Raw genomic sequence first — 23,375 nt, 5'->3', positions numbered from 1 at the left:
CAGCCATGGCTGATGCTGCAATATCATCGGCCATGGCTGGAAACACTGATGTGCACCCACCCCACCCCACCGATTGCCCCCCCAGCCCTCCGATCTGTGGTCCGCTCCCCTCCGTCCTGTGCTCCGCTCCCCCGTCCTCCTGTCCGCTCCCCCCGTGCTCCAATCCACGCCATCATACTTACTGAGCCTCCCGGGGTCCGTCCATCTTCTTTCCTGGGCGCCGCCATCTTCCAAAATGCAGTGCGTCCGCCTAATCTGCCGGCCGGCAGATTCGTTCCAATGTGAATTTTGATCACTGTGATAAAACCTCACAGTCATCAAAAAAAAAAAAAAAAACAGTAAATGACCCCAACCCCCCCCTTTGTCACCCCCATAGGTAGGGACAATAATAAAATAAAGAATTTTTTTTTTTCCACTAAGGTTGGAGTTAGAACTAGGGTTAGGGTACGGTATGTGCACACGTATTCTGCTCCTCTGCGGATTTTTCCGCAGCGGATTTGATAAATCCGCAGTGCTAAACCGCTGTGGATTTATCGCGGATTTACCGCCGTTTTTCTGCGCATTTCACTGCGGTTTTACAACTGCGATTTTGTATTGGAGCAGTTGTAAAACCGCTGTGGAATCCTTAGAAAGAAGTGACATGCTGCGGAATGTAAACCGCTGCGTTTCCGTGCAGTTTTTCTGCAGCATGTGTACAGCGATTTTTGTTTCCCATAGGTTTACATTGAACTGTAAACTCATGGGAAACTGCTGCGGATCCGCAGCGTTTTCCGCAGCGTGTGCACATACCTTTAGAATTAGGCTACGTGCACACGGTGCAAATTTGGCTGCGGATCCGCAGCAGTGTTCCATCAGGTTTACAGTACCATGTAAACATATGGAAAACCAAATCCGCTGTGCCCATGGTGCGGAAAATACCACGCGGAAACGCTGCGTTGGATTTTTCGCAGCATGTCAATTGTTTGTGCGGATTCCGCAGCGTTTTGCACGTGTTCCTCAATAGGAATCCGCAGGTGAAATCCGCACAAAAAACACTGGCAATCCGCGGTAAATCCGCCGGTAAAACACAGTGCCTTTTACACGTGGATTTTTCAAAAATGGTGCTGAAAAATCTCACACGAATCCGCAACGTGGGCACATAGCCTTAGGGTTGGGTTGGAATTAGGGTTGTGGTTAGGGTTAGGGGTGTGTTGGGGTTAGGGTTGTGGTTAGGGGTGTGTTGGGGTTAGGGTTGTGGTTAGGGTTATGGCTACAGTTGGGATTAGGGTTAGGGGTGTGTTGGGGTTAGTTGGAGGTAGAATTGAGGGGTTTCCACTGTTTAGGCACATCAGGGGGTCTCCAAACGCAACATGGCGCCACCATTGATTCCATCCAATCTTGTATTCAAAAAGTCAAATGGTGCTCCCTCACTTCCGAGCCCCGACGTGTGCCCAAACAGTGGTTCACCCCCACATATGGGGTACCAGCATACTCAGGACAAACTGCGCAACAATTATTGGGGTCCAATTTCTCCTGTTACCCTTGAGAAAATAAAAAATTGCTTGCTAAAACATCATTTTTGAGGAAAGAAAAATGATTTTTTATTTTCACGGCTCTGCGTTGTAAACGTCTGTGAAGCATTTGGGGGTTCAAAGTGCTCACCACATATCTAGATAAGTTCCGTGGGGAGTCTAGTTTCAAAAATGGGGTCACTTGTGGGGGGTTTCTACTGTTTAAGCACACCAGGGGCACTGCAAACACAACGTGACGTCCGCAGACCATTCCATCAAAAGTCACTACTTCCCTTCTGAGCCCCGACGTGTGCCCAAACAGTGGTTTACCCCCACACATGGGGTATCAGCGTACTCAGGTGAAACTGGACAACAACTTTTGGGGTCCAATTTCTCCTGTAACCCTTGGGAAAATAAAAAATTCTGGGCTAAAAAATTATTTTTGAGGAAAGAAAACGTATTTATTATTTTCACGGCTCTGCGTTATAAACTTCTGTGAAGCACTTGAGGGTTCAAAGTGCTCACCACACATCTAGATTAGTTCCTTTGGGGGTCTAGTTTCCAAAATGGGGTCATTTGTGGGGGATCTCCAATGTTTATGCACACAGGGGCTCTCCAAACGCGACATGGTGTCCGCTAATGATTGGAGCTAATTTTCCATTTAAAAAGCCAAATGGCGTGCCTTCCCTTCCGAGCCCTGCCGTGCGCCCAAACAGTGGTTTACCCCCACATATGGGGTATCTGCGTACTCAGGACAAACTGGACAACAACATTTGTGGTCCGATTTCTCCTATTACCCTTGGCAAAATAGTAAATTCCAGGAAATTATTTTTTATTTTCATGGCTCTGCGTTATAAACTTCTGTGAAGCAGCTGGGGGTTTAAAGTGCTCAGTATGCATCTAGATAAGTTCCTTGGGGGGTCTAGTTTCCAAAATGGGGTCACTTGTGGGGGAGCTCCAATGTTTAGGCACACAGGGTCTCTCCAAACGCGACATGGTGTCCGCTAACGGAGATAATTTTTCATTCAAAAAGTTAAATGGCGCTCCTTCCCTTCTGAGCCTTACCATGTGCCCAAACAGTGGTTTACCCCCACATGTGAGGTATCGGTGTACTCAGGAGAAATTGCCCAACAAACTTTAGGATCCATTTTATCCTGTTGCCCATGTGAAAATGAAAAAATTGAGGCTAAAAGAATTTTTTTGTGAAAAAAAAGTATTTTAATTTTTACGGATCAATTTGTGAAGCACCTGGGGGTTTAAAGTGCTCACTATGCATCTAGATAAGTTTCTTGGGGTGTCTAGTTTCCAAAATGGGGTCACTTGTGGGGGAGCTCCAATTTTTAAGCACATGGGGGCTCTCCAAACGTGACATGGTGTCCGCTAAAGAGTGCAGCCAATTTTTCATTCAAAAAGTCAAATGGCGCTCCTTCCCTTCCAAGCTTTGCCGTGCGCCCAAACAGTGGTTTACCCACACATATGAAGTATCAGCGTACTCAGGACAAATTGGACAACAACTTTCGTGGTTCAGTTTCTCCTTTTACCATTGGGAAAATAAAAAAATTGTTGCTAAAAGATCATTTTTGTGACTAAAAAGTTAAATGTTCATTTTTTCCTTCCATGTTGCTTCTGCTGCTGTGAAGCACCTGAAGGGTTAATAAACTTCTTGAATGTGGTTTTGTGCACCTTGAGGGGTGCAGTTTTTAGAATGGTGTCACTTTTGGGTATTTTCAGCCATATAGACCCCTCAAACTGACTTCAAATGTGAGGTGGTCCCTAAAAAAAAAGGTTTTGTAAATTTCGTTGTAAAAATGAAAAATCGCTGGTCAAATTTTAACCCTTATAACTTCCTAGCAAAAAAAAAATTTGTTTCCAAAATTGTGCTGATGTAAAGTAGACATGTGGGAAATGTTATTTATTAACTATTTTGTGTCACATAACTCTCTGGTTTAACAGAATAAAAATTCAAAATGTGAAAATTGCAAAATTTTTGCCAAATTTCCGTTTTTATCACAAATAAACACAGAATTTATTGACCTAAATTTACCACTAACATGAAGCCCAATATGTCACGAAAAAACAGTCTCAGAACCGCTAGGATCCATTGAAGCGTTCCTGAGTTATTACCTCATAAAAGGACACTGGTCAGAATTGCAAAAAATGGCCAGGTCATTAAGGTCAAAATAGGCTGGGTCATGAAGGGGTTAATGGACTGTATGAAGAAGCCGTATAGTATATTGACTGTGTGAAGTAACACAATAAAAGAACGTTTTGTTTGAACTTGCTTCGGTCACTGCCGTTTCACTGTATATGGTCCTACCGCTGCATCACACATGATAGAATGCAACCTTTTTTTGTATATTGTTTATGGAGGTAGCTCCTCCTGGTATGCACCTATTCACACTAGTCTGGACATATTAAAGCTAGGAAAATATATATTGTGAGATAGCGCTCCCTGAGTTCGTTGGGGGACATTCGCTTGGCAACGGGGTTAAAGCACACAGGAACGATTTCTCACAAACAGTCTATTTGGTTTATTAACTCCGCATAAACCACATAACATAAAGTCCATTTCATGTATCCATGAACATATCATGACCACCAGTCTGTTCATGTAGCAGATAAACTTCCCTGCCATATATTACAACCCTGTTATGGCTGGTAATTCAGTACCACAATGGACATAGAGGTCAGTGCACATACAGTGACCTGGCAATAACCCAAAAAATAAGAACGAGCTCTGAGACGTGGGAACTCTGTTGACCGCAACCCCTAATCCTCTCCAACACAACTAGAGGCAGCCGTGGATTGCGCCTAACGCTACCTATGCAACTCGGCACGGCCTGAGAAACTAGCTAGCCTGAAGATAGAAAATAAGCCTACCTTGCCTCAGAGAAATACCCCAAAGGAAAAGGCAGCCCCCACATATAATGACTGTGAGTAAGATGAAAGGACAAACGTAGAGATGAAATAGATTTAGCAAAGTGAGGCCCAACTTCCTGAACAGAGCGAGGATAGAAAAGGTAACTTTGCGGTCAACACAAAACCCTACAAAATCCACGCAAAGGGGGCAAAAAGACCCTCCGTACCGAACTAACGGCACGGATGTACACCCTCTGCGTCCCAGAGCTTCCAGCAAGCAGAGAAAACAAATTGACAAGCTGGAATGGAAAAAACAGCAAACAAAAAGCAAAGAGGAACTTAGCTATGCAGAGCAGCAGGCCACAGGAACGATCCAGGAGGAAACTGGTCCAACACTAGAACATTGACTGGAAGCCAGGATCCAAGCACCGGGTGGAGTTAAATAGGGTAGCACCTAACGACTTCACCATATCACCTGAGGAAGGAAACTCAGAAGCCGCAGTACCACTTTTCTCCACCAACGGAAGCTCACAGAGAGAATCAGCCGAAGTACCACTTGTGACCACAAGAGGGAGCTCTGCCACAGAATCCACAACACAACCCCCCTTGTCTGGGGTTGCCTTCCAGGAGCTCCGCTCCTCACACTGACTCCTTGTCAGTCCTGGCTTCGCCAACACAAAAGCCATCCCAGGCTCTGCAGGTACATGGCCTCTCTGTGCGCTCTTCAGGACGTCCGTCCCCAGCTGGGACCGTCCAACACACAGGCCACTCAGTGCCAAAGCCCCACCACATGCTATTCAGGGAGATACCACTTCCAACACATAGGCTTCCAGGACCTTGCACATGGACCAAACAGATCCATACACTCTCAACCATGTGACCAAACCCTGGTCACATTATGTAGCTGTAACCACCCCCATAGATAGGTTTGAGGTGTGTGTGGTTAGCCAGTCCCACCCAGCTCTCCGACTAACCCCGCAAGCCTCCCTTTTAAGTAAACAAACACAAATACTTATGGGACTACAGGTCCCAGAACAACCTTACTTCAGGCTTACAGCGCAGACTCCTTCTGCGACACATACCGGCCATTTACAATGCTGCTGGTCAATGTTTCACCATTACAGCTACGCCTCCCTGCGTATCCTGAGGAGCACATACAGCGCCCCCTGGCTGTAACATGGGTCACTGCATCACAAAATATATATGTACTAGATGGTGGCCCGATTCTAACGCATCAGGTATTCTAGAATATGCATGCCCACGTAGTATATTGCCCAGCCCACGTAGTATATTGCCCAGCCCATGTAGTATATTGCCCAGCCCATGTAGTATATTGCCCAGCCACGTAGTATATTGCCCAGCCACATAGTATATTGCCCACCCACATAGTATATTGCCCAGCCACGCAGTATATTGCCCAGCCACGTAGTATATTGCCCAGCCACGTAGTATACGCCTCCATGTGTATCCTGAGGAGCACATACAGCGCCCCCTGGCTGTAACATGGGTCACTGCATCACAAAATATATATGTATAATATATATATATATATATATATATATATATACATATTATAATCAAAGCAAGCTGTAAAATATTAACTTTAATTATAGTATTTGCTTTGTACAGGCAATCATTGTCTCAGATGTGGATGCAGCATCTTTCTTCTACTCAGTGGCGAATCTGAGAAAGTCCTGCATGACACAGTAATTTACAGAGGACCACAGAACACCAAATAAGGTTTGCACTAGTCAGAGCACAGTAAAGATCCCACTCCCATAAACATTGATGCCAACCAATTTTGGCAGGACTGGCTGACCATCAAAAGTGTATAGAAGCTGCTTGACTCTTTCCTGACAGAAGAAAGATTTGGGTCTGAGAACAACTAGATATTTTGAATTTAAAGAGTACCAATCATTTAACATTTTTTTTCTTAATGTTTGGCACGACCTGTTACACTGGTGTGTGTGGACCCATTGAGCCACGCACTTACCTTGGAGGGGTGTTACTAAGTGTCTACTGGATCTTCACTAGAGTCTTTGGTAATGACTATAGGCTAGGCTGGTGGTAGACACACTAGGCACCACTCCAAGCCAGTCCCCGGGTCAGCGTTACAGGTATGAGGTTCTGGAGGGCAAAGAGAAAGACTAAGGGGGTCAGATCGTGAGACCTTGGTGGCCATTCAACTGGCCCACGACGAGCAATCCACTTTTCAGGAAACTGTTCACGTAGGAATGCTCGGACCTGACACCCATAATGTGGTGGTGTACTATCTTGCTGGAAAAACTCAGGGAACGTGCCATCTTCAGTGCATAAAGAGGGCAATACATCATCATGATGGTCGTTGTGGGCCAGTTGAATGGCCGCCGAGGTCACTCGATCTGACCCCCTTAGACTTTTATCTTTGGGGTCATCTGAAGGCAATTGTCTATCCTGTGAAGATACGAGATGTGCAGTATCTGAAACAACGGATACTGGAAGCCTGTGCAAGCATTTCTTCTGCGGTGTTGCTGTCAGTTGGTGTCAAGAGTGGGAGAAGAGGGCTGCATTGACAATTCAACACAATGGGCAGCACTTTGAACACATTTTATAAGTGGTTATAAACTTGTAAATTACTCATGAAAGAATAAAGTTACTTTAATACCAAGCACACCATTGTTTTCTTGTGAAATTCTCAATATGTTTGATGTGTCACATGACCCTCTTCACATTGGAAAAAATAGTTGGATCCAAAATGGCCAACTTCAAAATGGCCACCATGGTTACCACCCATCTTGAAAAGTTTCCCCCCTCCCATATACTAATGTGCCCCTAACAAGAAGTTGATATCACCAACCAATCCCATTTTATTTAGGTGTATCCATATAAATGGCCCACCCTGTATATGGAATAGCTATTTTCATAAAATAATTTTCTTATTTATTGGATCATTATTATATTGTAGAAGTGACTCATGAGACTTCACCTGTAGCGCTTTTTTTTATAAAATATATCACTTATTCATGGTCTTGTTATAGACCTACTATGGAGATGATCAGGAATATCTGCATTGTAGTTGCCCTTTAATCATAAACTTACTATTTGTACCATTACATTCACAGCAGAGGGAGTTCAGAAGCAAAAAAAGAGAGGTGTTTGAGGACATTCTGGAAGACCGACGTCAGTCCAGCGATCTGCGATATGCCATGAAATGTTTTTCACCTGTTATTTATAGGAGCCTTATCCCATGCAAACCAAGTGCCCTGAAAACCATGGTGTTACAGTCTGACCAGTTACAATATGTTCTCAGACAGGTGAGAGGACAGCTGTTCATTATTGCATTGCACTGATTATTTTTACAGGAATGATTTATTTTCCCCCGTTTTTTCATACTGTATATTATATTGTTTTCATATAATAAGCAGATTACAGCTCTCTTATACGCAGGGTCTTATGTGATATAAAGTGAATAGGAAACGTAAATGATCTCATCAGAAAGACCTTCACTTTTCTTTCCCCTATATATCTAAAAATCATTTATACTATATGGACAAAAGCGTTGGGACAACTCTCTTCACACAGCTCTGGCAAAAATGAAGAGACCACTGCAAAATGTTCAGTTTGTCTGATTTTCTCTATATAGGTATATTTTTGAGTAAAATGTAAATTGTTCATTTATTCTATAAACTTCTGACATGTCTCCGAATTCCCAAGCAATAAATTTTGTATTTTTTTTTTTTTTTTGAAAAGGGGAAATGGTCAAAATTACAAAAAAATAACCAGTGCTTTCAGACCTCAAATAATGCAAAGAAAACAAGTGCGTCTTTCCTGCGTCTTGGCATGCTTTCCACCATTCTTTCACACTGCTACTGGTGCAAAACTGTAAGCAGTTCTTCTTTGTTTGATGGCTTGTGACTATCCATCATCCTGTTGATTCCATTCCAGAGGTTTTCAATGGGGTTCAGACCTGGAGATTGGGATGCCTATGACAGAGTTTTGATATGAAGACACAAAAGCGCACAGAGAGGTAAAAAAATACTCTGTTGTAAAAAAGTCACAGTAAATAAGCAAGTGCTAGTCAAAAAATGAAAAAATACAGGGTATTTAGTTAATACGTTTTTTTTGCAAAAAAAAAGTATGTTAAACTGCTCCACCAATCGCCAAGGTATACCCATAATAGAGCAGTCCTGTCTAATGTATATAATCCCTATCTGATGTATTTAAAAACCTGATCATCTGTATAGTACCTGTATGAACAGGGTTCAGAGAGAAAACATCCATGTGGAACATGCAAGATGGAACAGCTACAATGCAAATGACCCACAGAGGAGTGGTGACTCCCCAGTCTTCTAGAAACAAGAGAACAATTATAGAACCAAAAACACATGGGCTACTTGCACAGTGAACAAGTCCGTAGAATCCTGTTCACACAACCAAAGAACTTGAAGACACAAAAGCGCACAGAGAGGTAAAAAAATACTCTGTTGTAAAAAAATCACAGTAAATAAGCAAGTGCTAGTCAAAAAATGAAAAAATACAGGGTATTTAGTTAATACGTTTTTTTGCAAAAAAAAGTATGTTAAGCTGCTCCACCAATCGCCAAGGTATACCCATAATAGAGCAGTCCTGTCTAATGTATATAATGCCTATCTGATGTATTTCTGCTTTCCTGGGTCTTGGCATGCTTTCCACCAGTCTTTCACACTGCTACTGGTGCAAAAATGTAAGCAGTTCTTCTTTGTTTGATGGCTTGTGACTATCCATCATCCTGTTGAATACATTCCAGAGGTTTTCAATGGGCTTCAGGCCTGGAGATTGGGATGCCGATGACAGAGTTTTGATATGGTGGTCTCTTAATTTTTGCCAGAGCTGTATGTGAATTCAGGTTTATCATTCAGTCTCATTGACAAATTCAAGGATATCGTCATCTGCCTGTACCACCTCTAAAGTTTGGTGGAGGAGAGATAATGCTATGGGGTTGTTATTTCAGGGCTTGGTCTAGGCGTCTTAGCTCCAGTGGAGGGGAAACTTAAAGGTGTATTCCTATCTCCAAAATCCATGAAGTAGAAACAAAGCTCGCTGGACGGGAGAAATCCATAAATATCAACTACAAAACAATTACAGATGTATCATAGAAGTGGTGATATATATGTACATTGAGGGAAAAAATGGCAGACCATTCGGATTGTGCAGAGAAACAGAGAGGAAAAAACGAATATGTGGTCAAAAAATATTCCAACACTTAAATAGAAAAGGATAGAACACCTTGATTAGAGCAAACTTGGTGAATGGCGGCACTAGTACAAAGCGAGTGCCCACAGTTACATATAATCTTAGCAGCACTCACAATTATTAAATGCACAGCAATAAATTGTAAAGAAAGATTCAAGGTCCAACAGGTAAGTAAAAAGCATCATATGATACACTGGATTAAATACAGAGTACGGTAATTATGGCAGGACAGGTTGCCCAAGTAGTGCAGCTAAGAAGTCAAGCAATATTATAAAAACAGTGAAGTCAATACTATGTACCACCAATGTGGATCAACATACATGCTGGAACAGTAACAAAACATATATGGGGCAAGATGATAAAAAGCATATGTGCCAAGAGATAAATCAATTAATGTGGGATTGAACAGCACAAGATGGGATGTTAAACAGGAACAAATTAAAAATAGAATTTGTTTATGCAGGACACATACAGGTGCTTCTCACAAAATTAGAATATCATCAAAAAGTTAATTTATTTCAGTTCTCCAATACAAAAAGTGAAACTCGTATAGAGAGTCATTACAAACAGTGATCTATTTCAAGTCTTTATTTCTGTTAATGTTAATGATTATGGCATACAGCCAATGAAAACCCAAACATCATTATCTCAGTAAATTAGAATAATTAACAAAAAACAGAAGGCAGTCATTGACACACTCCACAAGAAGGGTAAGCCACAAATGGTCATTGCTAAAGAAGCTGGCTCTTCAGAGTGCTGTAGACAAGCATAATAATGGAAAGTTGAGTGGAAGTAAAACGTGTGGTAGAAAAAGGTGCACAAGCAACCGGGATAAACGCAGCATTGAAAATATTGATAAGAAAAGGCCATTAAAAAATTTAGGGGAGGTAAACAAGGCGTGGACTGCTGCTGGAGTCATTACTTCAAGAGCCACCGCACATGGACATATCCAGGACATGGGCTACAAGTGTCGCATTCCTTATGTCAAGCCACTCATGACCAATAGACAATGCCAGAAGTGTCTTACCTTGGCTAAGGAGAAAAAGAACTGGACTGTTGCTCTGTGGTCCAAGGTGTTGTTTTCAGATGAAGGTAAATTTTGCATTTAATTTGGAAATCAAGGTCCCAGAGTCTGGAGGAAGAGTGGAGAGGCACACAATCCAAGCTGCTTGAGGTCTCGTGTGAAGTTTCCACAATCAATGGTGGTTTGGAGAGCCATGTCATCTGCTGGTGTAGGTCCACTGTGTTTTATTAAACTAAAAGTCAGCGCAGCCATTTATTAGGAAATTCTACAGCACTTTATGCTTCCCTCTGCCGACAAGCTATTTAGAGAGGGAAATTTCATTCTCCAGCAAGACTTGGCACCTGTCCACACTGCCAAAAGTACCAATACTTGAGTTTAAAAACAGCAGTATCACTGTGCTTGATTAGCCAGCAAACTCGTCTGACCTTACCCCTATAGAGAATCTATGGGGTATTGTCAAGAGGAAGATGAGAGACACTAGACCCAACAATGCAGACGAGCTGAAGGCTGCTTTCAAAGCAACCTGGGCTTCCATAACAGCTCAGCAGTGTCACAGGGTGATCACCTCCATGCCACGCCACTTTGATGCAAAAGGAGCCCCGACCAAGTAATGAGTGCATTTACTGAACGTACATTTCAGTAGGCCAACATTTTGGATGGTACCGTGCCTTGCGAAAGTATCCGGACCCCTGGAACTTTTCAACCTTTTCCCACATAACATGCTTCAAACATGAAGATACCAAATGTAAAATTTTGGTGAAGAATCAACAACAACTGGAACACAATTGTGAAGTTGAATGAAATTTATTGGTTGTTTTTTAAATTTTTTGTGGAAATTCAAAAACTGAAAAATGGGGCGTGCAATATTATTTGGCCCCTTTAACTTAATACTTTGTTGCACCACCTTTTGCTGCAATTACAGCTGCATGACGCTTGGGGTATGTCTCTATCAGTTTTGTACATCGAGAGACTGAAATTCTTGCCCATTCTTCCTTGGCAAACAGCTTGACCTCAGTGAGGTTTGATGGAGATCATTTGTGAACAGCAGTTTTCAGCTCTTTCTACAGATTTTCGATTGGATTGAGGTCTGGACTTTGACTTGGCTATTCTAACACCTGGATACATTTATTTGTGAACCATTCTATTGTAGATTTTGCTTTGTTTGGGATCATTGTCTTGTTGGAAGACAAATCTCCATCCCAGTCTCAGGTCTTTTGCAGACTCCAACAGGTTTTCTTCAAGAATGGTCCTGTATTTGGCTCCATCCATCTTCCCATCAATTTTAACCATCTTCCCTGTCCCTGCTAAAGAAAAGCAGGCCCAAACCATGATGCTGCCACCACCGTGTTTGACAGTGGGGATGGTGTGCTCAGTGTGATGAGCTGTGTTGCCTTTATGCCAAATATATTGTTTGGCATTGTTGCCAAAAAGTTTGATTTTGGTTTCATCTGACCAGAGCACCTTCTTCCACATGTTTGGTGTGTTTCCCAGGTGGCTTGTTGCAATCTTTAAATTACACTTTTTATGGATATCTTTTGAGAAATGGCTTTCTTCTTGCCACTCTTCCATAAAGGTCAGATTTGTGAAGTGTACGACTGATTGTTGTCCTATGGAAAGACTGTCCCACCTCAGCTGTAGATCTCTGCAGTTCATCCAGAGTGATCATGGGCCTCTTGGCTGCATCTCTGATCAGTCTTCTCCTTGTTTGAGATGAAAGTTTAGAGGGAAGGCCGGGTCTTGGTAGATTTGCAGTGGTATGATACTCCTTCCATTTCAATATGATCGCTTGCACAGTTCTCCTTGGGATGTTTAAAGTTTTGGAAATCATTTTGTATCCAAATCCGGCTTTAAACTTCTCCACAACAGTATCACGGACCTGCCTGTTGTGTTCCTTGGTCTTCATGATGCTCTCTGTGCTTCAAACAGAACCCTGAGTCTATCACAGAGCAGGTGCATTTATACGGAGACTTGATCACACACAGGTGGATTATATTTATTATCATTAGGCATTTAGGACAACATTGGATCATTTAGAGATCCACAATGAACTTCTGGAGTGAGTGTGCTGAACTGAAAGTAAGGGTATGTGCACACGATGCAGATTTAGTGCAGAATTAGGCTATGTGCACACGTTGCGGATTAGGCTTAGGAATTTCTGGTGCGGATTCTGCCTCTCCTGGCAGAAAATACACCTGCGGTTCCGCAGTGTTTTTTGTGCGGTTCCGCAGCGTTTTTTGTGCGTTTTTGCTGCGGTTTTCTTGCGGATTTGCTGCGGTTTTTACCCCTGCGGTTTCCTCTAATGGAATGGGTACAAAAACGCTGCAGATTCACTTCTTTTAAACCACAGCGTTTCCGCAGCGGATTTTCTGCAAAGTGTGCACAACATTTTTTTTTTCTCATTGATTTACATTGTACTGTAAATCAATTGCGGATCTGCAGCGTTTCTGCACCTCAAAAAACGCTGCGGATCCGCAGAGAATCCGCAACGTGTGCACATACCCTTAGTGCAGATCTGCAGCGTTTTTTCTGCAGAAGAAACGTTGCAGAACTGCACTGTGATTTACAGTACAATGTAAATCAATGTGAAAAAAAAGATTTTAAAGAAGTGCATGTCACTTCTTTTGTGCAGTTCTGCAGCGTTTCTGCACCCCTCCATTAGTAGAAATCTATGGGCAGCACGGTGGCGCAGTGGATAGCACTGCAGCCTTGCAGCGCTGGGGTCCTGGTTTCTAATCCCGCCCAGGACAACATCTGCAAAGAGTTTGTATGTTCTCTCCGTGTTTGCGTGGGTTTCCTCCGGGCACTCCGGTTTCCTCCCACATTCCAAAGACATACTGATAGGGAATTTAGATTGTGAGCCCCATCGGGGACAGTGATGATAATGTGTGCAAAACTGTAAAGCGCTGCGGAATATGTTAGCGCTATATAAAAATAAAGATTATTATTATTATTATTATTAAATCTGCAGTGGTAAAATCTGCACAAAATCCGCATCAATTCCGCACAAAAAACGCATCAAAAACGCACCTGCGGATTCTGCCAGGAGATGCAGATTTAGTGCAGAAAATTCTGCACCACATTTCCTACGTGTGCACATAGCCTAAAGGGGCCGAATAATATTGCATGCTCCACTTTTCAGCTTTTGAATTTCCACAAAAATGTAAAATATCCAATAAATTTCGTTCAACTTCACAATTCTGTTCCACTTGTTGTTGATTCTTCAGCAAAAAATTACATTTGGTATCTACGGTATGTTTGAAGCATGATATGTGGGAAAAGGTTTAAAAGTTTCAGGGAGCTGAATACTTTCGCAAGGCACTGTACATCACTGTTTGTCATGATTCTACATAATATGAGTTTCACTTTTTGTATTTATTTCATTTCTTCAATTAACTTTTTGATGATATTCTAATTTTTTTTAGATGCACCTAAATATGTCACTCAAATCGTGTGATCTGAAGATGTAAATGAGAGACAGATTGTAGCTAGTGTGCAAAAGGCATAAGAGAGAGGAAATGTACCGTATATTACCTGAGTGAGTGATCAGCTGTGCAAGTGCGGCGTACACCCAACGTGCAATTCAGAACTCATCCTTCATTAGGGGGTGATATCCAGGCTGAATCATAGAGTTTAAAAATGTATGGCCAGCCAATAGCATGGGACCGGGGAAATCGCTGCATGTGCCTTTAGGAGGACACAGACGTTGCCGACCCCCGCATCATGTGACCGATGAAATCACAGCACATATGACGTGATTTGGTGTGTCAGACACATAGTGATACAGGGGGCGGTCAACAGCCGGGACGCAAGCGGCTCATGTGCGCGCATCCAGTCAGATCGCAAGGGCAGAGGAACCAAAAGAAAGGCCACTTGAAGGAGTATGTGGCATACAGGTGAAATGGGGAAGGAGCACATGCTGCAGGAATTGTGTACACATAACATACAGCTCACCAACAACAACTAACTTGTATAGACAATTGGAGCAATAGAGCTATGACTATAAAATGTGAAGAAGGATGAATGAGAGTGAGAGTATGAATAAAAATGAAACAAAAATGAACATACAATAATAAATAGTGGGCATAATTGCAAGAGGAGCATGTATGAAGTGACAATCTGGTGTATATATAAAGGTTACATTCATCAGTGTTTGGCCAGGTGTGCGACCGGGAGGGTGTGTGGTAGGGGTAACCCATTTAATAATTTAATAACGAATTATACTTGTATCACTTTATACTTCTTGTCATCAGATTCCCCCCCTCACTCTTCTTACCCCTATCACATGGATTGGATCCCCCCTTTGTTATGAATAGGTATGCACACACTGCGTGTTCAGTCTACTACAGGGTGGTTTGGTTACCCTCTATTTCCCCGGTCTCACATCTGGCCAAACATCGGGCACTCTCTTTGTAGTTGTGCCACTATTCACCAAGTTTGTCTTGGTTTCTCCCCAATATGTAGTAGGTATAATTATAATATTAATACCTCCAATTAGAAATGTAGTATAGTTCTTCTCATTTGCTGGTCGCTTAACCCCATGTACAGGGCATTAGCTGAGGTTTCCATGGTTACGACCATTCATATAATTCTAGTTCTAGATGCATCTCATTATAGATCTAAAAATCCTATTGGGATGACACAATTCTAGTTATATAGCCACAGTGTATTAATTTTGCTTTTTATTTTGTGTACTATTTGCTAGTGTTCTTGATGGTTTGGTATCTTATTCCAGCAGTAAAGTGGTGTCATTACTGAGATTCTTTAGTTTGTATACTATTCTAAGAGTGTACTGATGATAAATGGTTGAATATTGCCATGATTGTTTATCTTGGGGATCAATATTGTCACATAGTATTATTGATGCTCCATATTTTTTCCTGAGCATGTGAGTCCATGGTGTGATACCAAACACATTTGAGGAACAAAGGTTACCTTAAATTACTATTGCGTAGTGCGTATTCACATTTCTGGCATTGTTTGTCTGCAGATTAGTTTGGAATCTGGAGATTCACTTGATGTTGTTCAGGATCAAGCTACTGAGATTCTTGATGAAATGGGTCAAAACTTAAATCTGGCTGCAATCCGAATGTTTGCTCTCACCCTGAGCAAGATCTTCAAAAGGCTTTTCCATAAAGTTTGTGTCAATGAGGAAGGCATACAGAGAGTAAGTACGGAGATTCACAGCCGTGACAAATGCTAGGGGGATTCCACATTTGGAGTACACCCAACCTTTTAATTTACCTAAGTTACTGTATTAAAATGAATTTGTTATATATTCTGCAGTTGGGCCAAGCTATTCAGGAGCATCCGGTAGTGCTGCTGCCCAGCCATCGGAGCTACATTGACTTTTTGCTGATGTCGTATATCCTGTACACATATGATCTGGCGCTTCCAGTTATTGCAGCTGGAATGGGTAAGTACACATCTGGCTGGTGTGTTGTGTCACTAACATTATCACGTATGTTAGATGGATGTACACAACTTCTTACTCCTTTTTCTACGGTCTGTGTCAACTCCTATATTTCTCAGTTGGCAAGCCTCCTGTCCTGTTGGCATGAACAGGCTGCAGATGGCGAGATGTGTAACAAGTCACATTGTTTCACCTCCTCCATTGAAACACTTTGCATCGGTACCAAGGTTCCTAACTTCCTAGACTTGCACAAATGGAGGAAGCTGACTGATGTGTCTTGTCGCGTGCTCCTTCTTATGCAGCCGTCCATTCGGTTACAAATCAGACTGAAGGCTTGCCCAACAAGAGCGTGTGGCTGCACAAATCTGAATAATTGAACTTAGGGGGAAAAAGATCTTTTACTACGTTTTATATATTGATCAGTAATGCACATTCTTTTTTAATATCGGCAACAAAATGGACAACTTCTTTCACCCATTTGCTCACCCTGATGTATGTCAGGCTTCACATGTATGGAGCATACTCAATAGTTGAGCCCACTCCGTACAGGTCAGGGGAAGGCTGTGATATACATCTAGCTTCTGCCCGTAACAGCATGGATTGGCGCTAGCCTCTGTCACTGCTGGCCCAATCCCTGGTGCAAATATTGTCCAGCTCCCATCAGTCCCCAGTGACTCAATTATGGAGGTTTTATGAGTTAAAATGGCAGCCACAGGCCTACTGCAGACCCTGTTGATGCCATCTTGGTACTCCTCTCAAGGCTAGATATAGCTTGTGCTTCAGAAGAGATCGCATATTGTTTTTTTATATTTTGGCATTGCAGTGCGTTATAATGAGTATAGTATAGTGTGGGTATGCAGGTTCAAGAAGGATCAAGAAATAAAGTGACTAAAAAAAGTATTGAAAAAATTGTAATTTAAAGTTTAACTCAACCCCGTTTTTCCCAGTTTTAAAATAAAAAAAACATTATTTATGAAAATACTTAACACCTTCACTACATGTAACATAAGTTTACATATGTAGGGGTTCCTGCCAAATAACATGATACGTCATGGCGGTCATGCAGGCACAGGAGCACAATCGTCGCCGCGGGAGCTCAGCACTGCCAAGAATTTTGCCCACCCAGCCCTGGGCCATAGCAATCCAAGCATTTGTAAGGCAGGGAGGACTCTCCCTCTCCCTTTAGATCGGCGACCTCCATGTCAGCCAGCTATGGGAGGGGGGGGTCAAACCTGATAGACCATGCTCTTTCTCACTGCAGCACTGACATGTATAATTCTTAGCAATGCATTACACCAGAAATCTGTCTAATAAAAGTTAGTCCCATTGAGTGACTAGGTAAAAAAAAAAATATATATATAAAACTATTTTAAAAAAAATTATAAAGTAATGAAAAAATATTAAACCAATTAAGTAGGCATATTTATGTAAATAAAATAACACACTATTTAACCCCTTCAGTGTTCTTCGTAAAAAAATAAAATAAATAAAAAATGTGGAAACTGCTGCTTTTTAGTCATACCGCCCGAAATAGTGGAATATAACACAATCAAAAAGTCCAATGTAAATAAAAATAACATAGCTGAAAACTTTATCTTGTCCCTCAAAAACAAGTCATCATACAGCTCCTTCAGCTGAGAAATGTAAAAGTTATAGCTCTCAGAATATAATGATACAATATAATATAATAATGCAAAAACCATTATTTTTCTATAAAACACTGTACTTTGCGGACCAAACGGGGGTCCGTCTTATAGTCTGAATTTACAGTAGCTTACCACGGGGCGCGACGGTGGACCAAGGTCACAGGAGGCAGGGTCGCTGCTGCAGGAAGCCAGCGATTGCAGGAGTAAGGCGATGTTCTTAGCCTCAAGTTGGGAGGAGAGGCTTTCCCTGTGGTGTGAGTATGCGGGCCCTGGACTTCAAGAAAATGTCCGAGACAGGAGAAGAGTCCATTGATTTCCTGGCGGTGGGCTTCAGGAAAACTGGACCCGGCGCATGCGCAGACTGAGATCTTGTCTCAATAACGAGTGGCTGCTTCCTGCAACCGCGACCCTGTCTCCTATAATCCCGGTAAGCCACATTTTGATTATTATTTATTATTATTATTATTTATTTATATAGCACCATTAATTCCATTAGACATAACCCCATTTACCTCCTAAATTTTTTTGGAAAAAGTCTGTGTTTATAATACGAAAATTACAGTAGTTTTTATAGTGTAACAGCAGCAAAACATTAAAAAATAATATAAATGTGGTATCCCTGTAATCGAACTGATTCGAAGAATAATGCTGCCTTATCAATTTTACCATATGGCGAATGGTATAAAAAAGGGAAAAAAAACCCTCAAATTTATCTGCGCTTTTAGCGGAGCACTTACACTGGGGTTTCTCTATAAATCTTTATCCAAGAAGTATCGTTTCTCCTTACGGAGAGTGACCTGTTAAGCAAGTCGAGGTGAGGAGACTTAAAGCTGCAGTGCTCCTCTGGGAAATATGCAAATTGTCTCTTCAGAGAGGAAGAGGACTAGAACTCTAGTGCCACCTAATGGATGTAGCAATCCTAACAGTCAATGTCGACCCTTTAACGAGTCTTGTCACATGACTTGGAATAATAGCCAAACCAGAATCTCAAATGCAGACACTGTGTTTCGGAACCCGAGTACCCCGAAACACAGTGTCTGCAAATTGAGATTCTGGTTGGGCTATTATCCTAAGTCATGTGATAAGGTTCGTTAAAGGGTCGACATTGGCTGCTAGGATTGCTACTTCCCATAGGTGGCACTAGAGTTCTAATCCTCTTCCTCTCTGAAGAGACAATTTGTCTATAAATCTTTGAAATATGTGATTCAGGTGGAACTCTCAGCGGAAGATACCCTATAATTAGGCAGATGGAGACACTGTGGACACCGTGTGGCCTATGATACAGTGGTGTTCTTATTTTTAAGCATGCATAAAAGCACGGTTAGCCACAGCTTTGTGCACATCTGAAAAGGAGGACAATGCTGAACAGAGGCCAGATGAAGTCCAGAGTAACTCTGCTACCTCTTTATAGTGAGTGGATCCTTCGGGGGTTTCACCTGAATAACATCACTCAGAGATTTAGATACAAACCTTGATGTAAGTGCTCAACATAGGGCACAGGATAAATGTGATTAAAAAAATGTTACGTGAAATGTTCCCAATAAAAGCTTCAACTCAATCCACAAATAAAGCAAGTCCCCTCTCAGGTCCGTCATTTGTCAATAGGAATATAAGGGGCTTCCACTTTATTGGCAGTACAAAGGCAAAGGAAAAGCGCTTATAGCTCCTTGCCCCCCCCCAAAAAAAAAGAAATCAAGCAAATTCTGCGCTCCCAAATTCAAATGTCACTCTGCCATCTGTGCCCCACAGTGTGCCTAAACCACATTTTTGTCCACATGTTTGTAATTTCTATAGTGAAGAGAGCTTGCCTAATTTACGTTTCTATGTCTCCAGAAGCACGACCTAAGAATAATGTATGGGCAGTACAATATTCTGGGAACTACACTGACAGATTTTTAATTGTAACTTGACAGCATCCACTGCTGCCTTTTTCTGGAAAATACCTATGGAGTCAAAATTGTAACAAGTTGAATAGCGCTCCTTCCCTTCAAAGTCTCGCTGTGTGGTTAAGTAGTCCTGTACAGACGCATATGGGGCATTTCCATATTCAGCAGAAATTGTATGACAAATTTTGGTACCGTGTTTACCCATTTTCCCATGTGAAAATTTAAAAATTTGGGGCTGAAGCAAAATTTTTGTGATTAAAATTGTAATTATTTTTTCTTCACTGCTCAATGGTGTATACCGTATATACTCAAGTATAAGCCAAGATTTTCAGCCCATTTTTTTAGGCTGAAAGTGCCCCTCTCGGCTTTTACTTGAGTCCTCGTCCCGGGGGGGCTGTGGTTGAGGGGGGGGCAGCGGCTGTGACATACTCACCTGCTCCTGGCGTGGTCCTTGCATTTCCGATGGTCTCTGGGCGATGACAGCTTCTTCCAGCATTGAGCAATCACATGGTGTTAAGGCTAGCGGAACGCACCGAGAAAATAGAGATGTTTATTATGAAAGGTGCGTTCGCAGCCCGGGGTCCACTGTGCAGGAGGAACCTGCTGCTAGCGAATGGCGGCACTGTTAGGCAGTATAGGCTAGCTCTGTTACTCCACAGAGAAGCCGTGAAAGGGAAGCACTGCACCCTGTTAGCCTCACAGGAGCACAAGCTTACTGCCAAGCTGATAGGAGTCAGTGGTTATGTAACATGCAATCTCCTCACCGGAGAAGCCGGTATTCTAGGGGCTTATTTGAGCCGGGTCCCTGAACACACTCATACAATCTCCTCACCGGAGGTGCCGGTATTCTAGGGGCTTATTTCAGCCGGGTCCTTGAACACACTCATACATAACCACACTGGCGCACAGCACATATATGAATTGATACTAGCGCATGGCCGTACGGCCATGCGAGCCTTAAATAGCTGCAGCACATTTAGGACATTTCAAAGAAGGACCAATGGAGAGCTGCAGCACCTGAGCATGTGACCCCAGATCTCCACTGAGAGATATTGCCCTGGGCATGCTCAGAGTGCAAAGCAGGATTTAGTCCTAGCACCTACAAGGACCTTAGCTGCAGTATCTGATCATGTGACCCTCGATCTCCACTGAGAGATCTTACTCAGGGCATGCTCAGAATGTGAAAAGCAGGACTTAGCCCCAGAAGCGTCTGCTCGCCGCTGCCCAGCACTGACTTCAATGGCAGAAGCAGGAAATGCAGTAGTAACTCTTAGCACAGAGTCAGACTGAGCGAGACGCTGGGATCGACGTCTCCGCTGAGCAGGCTCCACTGCGGCAGGAGAAGAATGGGAGACCGCAGCGGAGATAGCCTGAGATTCCCCCTGTGCAGAGGCAGGAACTCGACCCATAACACATGGTACCACTCATTACAGTAATGAATATGGACGCGACTCCACTCCCATAGGGTTGGAGCCGCATATTCATTACTGTAATGAGCGGTACCGGTGACCACTCAACCCTGGAAGAAGCTGTCAGCACCCTGAGAAGACCATCAGGGAAGCTGCCAGGGACCGCGCCAGGAGCAGGTGAGTATAATGGGGAGGGTGAGCAGCATTTCCCGATATTCACCTGTCCTCGTTCCACTGACGGGCGCCGCTCCGTCTTCCGCGTCCTCTGCTGTGACGCTCAGGTCAGAGGGTGCGATGACGTGGTTAGTGTGCGCCCTCTGCCTGAATGTCAGTGCAGAGGACGCGGAAGACACAGTGGTGTCCGGCGGTGGAACGAGGACAGGTGAATATTGCAAGTGCGGGGGGCATGAGCGACGAGAGGTGAGTATGTCTTTTTTTTTTTTTATCGCAGCAACAGCATATGGGGCAAATATCTCTATGGAGCATCTTATGGGGTCATAATCACCATTTCTGCAGCATTATATGGGGCAAATATCTCTATGGAGCATCTTAGCATCTTATGGGGCCATAATCAGCATTTGTGCAACATTATATGCTGCAAATATCTCTATGGATCATCTTATGGGGCCATAATTACCATTTGTGGAGCATTATATAGGGCAAATGTGTCTATGGAGCATCTTATGGGGCCATAATTAGCATTTGTGCAGCATTATATGGGACAAATATCACTATGGAGCATCTTATGGGGCCATAATCAATGTTTGTGCAGCATTATATGGGACAAATATCTCTATGGAGCATCTTATGGGGCTATAATCGGCATTTGTGCAGCATTATAGTATATGGGGCAAATGTCTCTATGGAGCGTCTTATGGGGCTATAATCGGCATTTGTGCAGCATTATATAGGGCAAATATCTCTATGGAGCATTTTATGGGGCCATAATCAACACGTGTGCAGCATTATATGGGGCAAATATCTCTATGGAGCATCTTATGGGGCCTTTATTAACCTTTATGCAGCACTGTATGGGGCAAATGTGTCTATGGAGCATCTTATGGGGCCATTATTAACCTTTTTTATATGGAGCATATTTTAATATGGAGCATCTTATGGGGCCCATCATAAACTTTATGGAGCATTTTATGGGGCGTATTTTGTATGGAGCATCTTATGGGGCCGATCATGAACTCCTGATTCAATATGGATATTCAAAAACGCTTAACCTACTGATATCTCAATTAATTTTACTTTTATTGGTACCTATTTTTATTTTTGAAATTTACCGGTAGCTGCTGCATTTTCCACCCTAGGCTTATACTTGAGTCATTTAGTTTTCCCAAGTTTTTGTGGCAAAGTTAGGGGTCTCGACTTATATTCGAGTATATACAGTAATTTTGTGAAACACCTGTGGTGTCAATATGATCACTGCACCATTAAATTAAATCATTGAGAGGTGCAGTTTCTTATGGGGGGCTCTGTTGTTCTGGCACCTCAGGGGCTTTTCCAGTGGGTCACAGCACCCGCAAACCATAACAGCAAAATCTGCACTACAATGTGGCTCTCCTTTCCTTCTGAGCTTTCCACTGTGTCTAAAAAGTAATTCTCGATTTTATGTAGGGTATTGGCACACTTGGGAGAAATTGCGCAACAAACTGTGTGGTCCATTTTTTCCTATTAGCCCTATTAAAAACTTGGGGCTAAAATATTTTAGTGGTAAAAATGGTTTAAATTTCTTTGAGGCACATGTGATGTCAACATACAGTCATGGCCAAAAGTATTCACACCCCTGCAATTCTGTCAGATAATACTCAGTTTCTTCCTGAAAATGATTGCAAACACAAATTATTTGGTATTATCATCTTCATTTAATTTGTCTTAAATGAAAAAAACACAAAAAGAATTGTCCTAAAGCCAAATTGGATATAATTCCACACCAAACATAAAAATGGGGTGGACAAAGGTATTGGCACCCTTTGAAAAATCATGTGATGCTTCTCTAATTTGTGTAATTAACAGCACCTGTAACTTACCTGTGGCACCTAACAGGTGTTGGCAATAACTAAATCACACTTGCAGCCAGTTGACATGGATTAAAGTTGACTCAACCTCTGTCCTGTGTCCTTGTGTGTACCACATTGAGCATGGAGAAAAGAAAGAAGACCAAAGAACTGTCTGAGGACTTGAGAAACCAAATTGTGAGGAAGCATGAGCAATCTCAATGCTACAAGTCCATGTCCAAAGACCTGAATGTTCCTGAGTCTACCGTGCGCAGTGTCATCAAGAAGTTTAAAGCCCATGGCACTGTGGCTAACCTCCCTAGATGTGGACGGAAAAGAAAAATTGACAAGAGATTTCAACGCAAGATTGTGCGGATATTGGATAAAGAACCTAGACTAACATCTAAACAAGTTCAAGCTGCCCTGCAGTCCGAGGG

General features: G+C 42.5%; 1 protein-coding gene across 2 annotated transcripts in view; it reads left to right on the top strand.

Annotated features, from left to right (window-relative positions):
• The window catches only part of GNPAT (glyceronephosphate O-acyltransferase), a 433,316-nt gene that overhangs the window by 48,650 nt on the left and 361,291 nt on the right, over positions 1-23,375 (top strand). For both annotated transcript variants that reach the window (XM_069769345.1, XM_069769344.1), the window contains exons 2-4: positions 7,451-7,642; positions 15,572-15,748; positions 15,868-15,997. In XM_069769345.1, the coding sequence (XP_069625446.1) occupies positions 7,451-7,642; positions 15,572-15,748; positions 15,868-15,997 (499 nt within the window). The remainder of the gene's footprint in view (positions 1-7,450; positions 7,643-15,571; positions 15,749-15,867; positions 15,998-23,375) is intronic.

This window comes from Ranitomeya imitator, chromosome 5 (assembly GCF_032444005.1).
Source record: "Ranitomeya imitator isolate aRanImi1 chromosome 5, aRanImi1.pri, whole genome shotgun sequence".
NCBI lineage: Eukaryota > Metazoa > Chordata > Amphibia > Anura > Dendrobatidae > Ranitomeya > Ranitomeya imitator.
The sequence above is the reverse complement of the archived record's forward strand: the minus strand, read 5'-3'. Positions and strand labels throughout refer to the sequence as shown.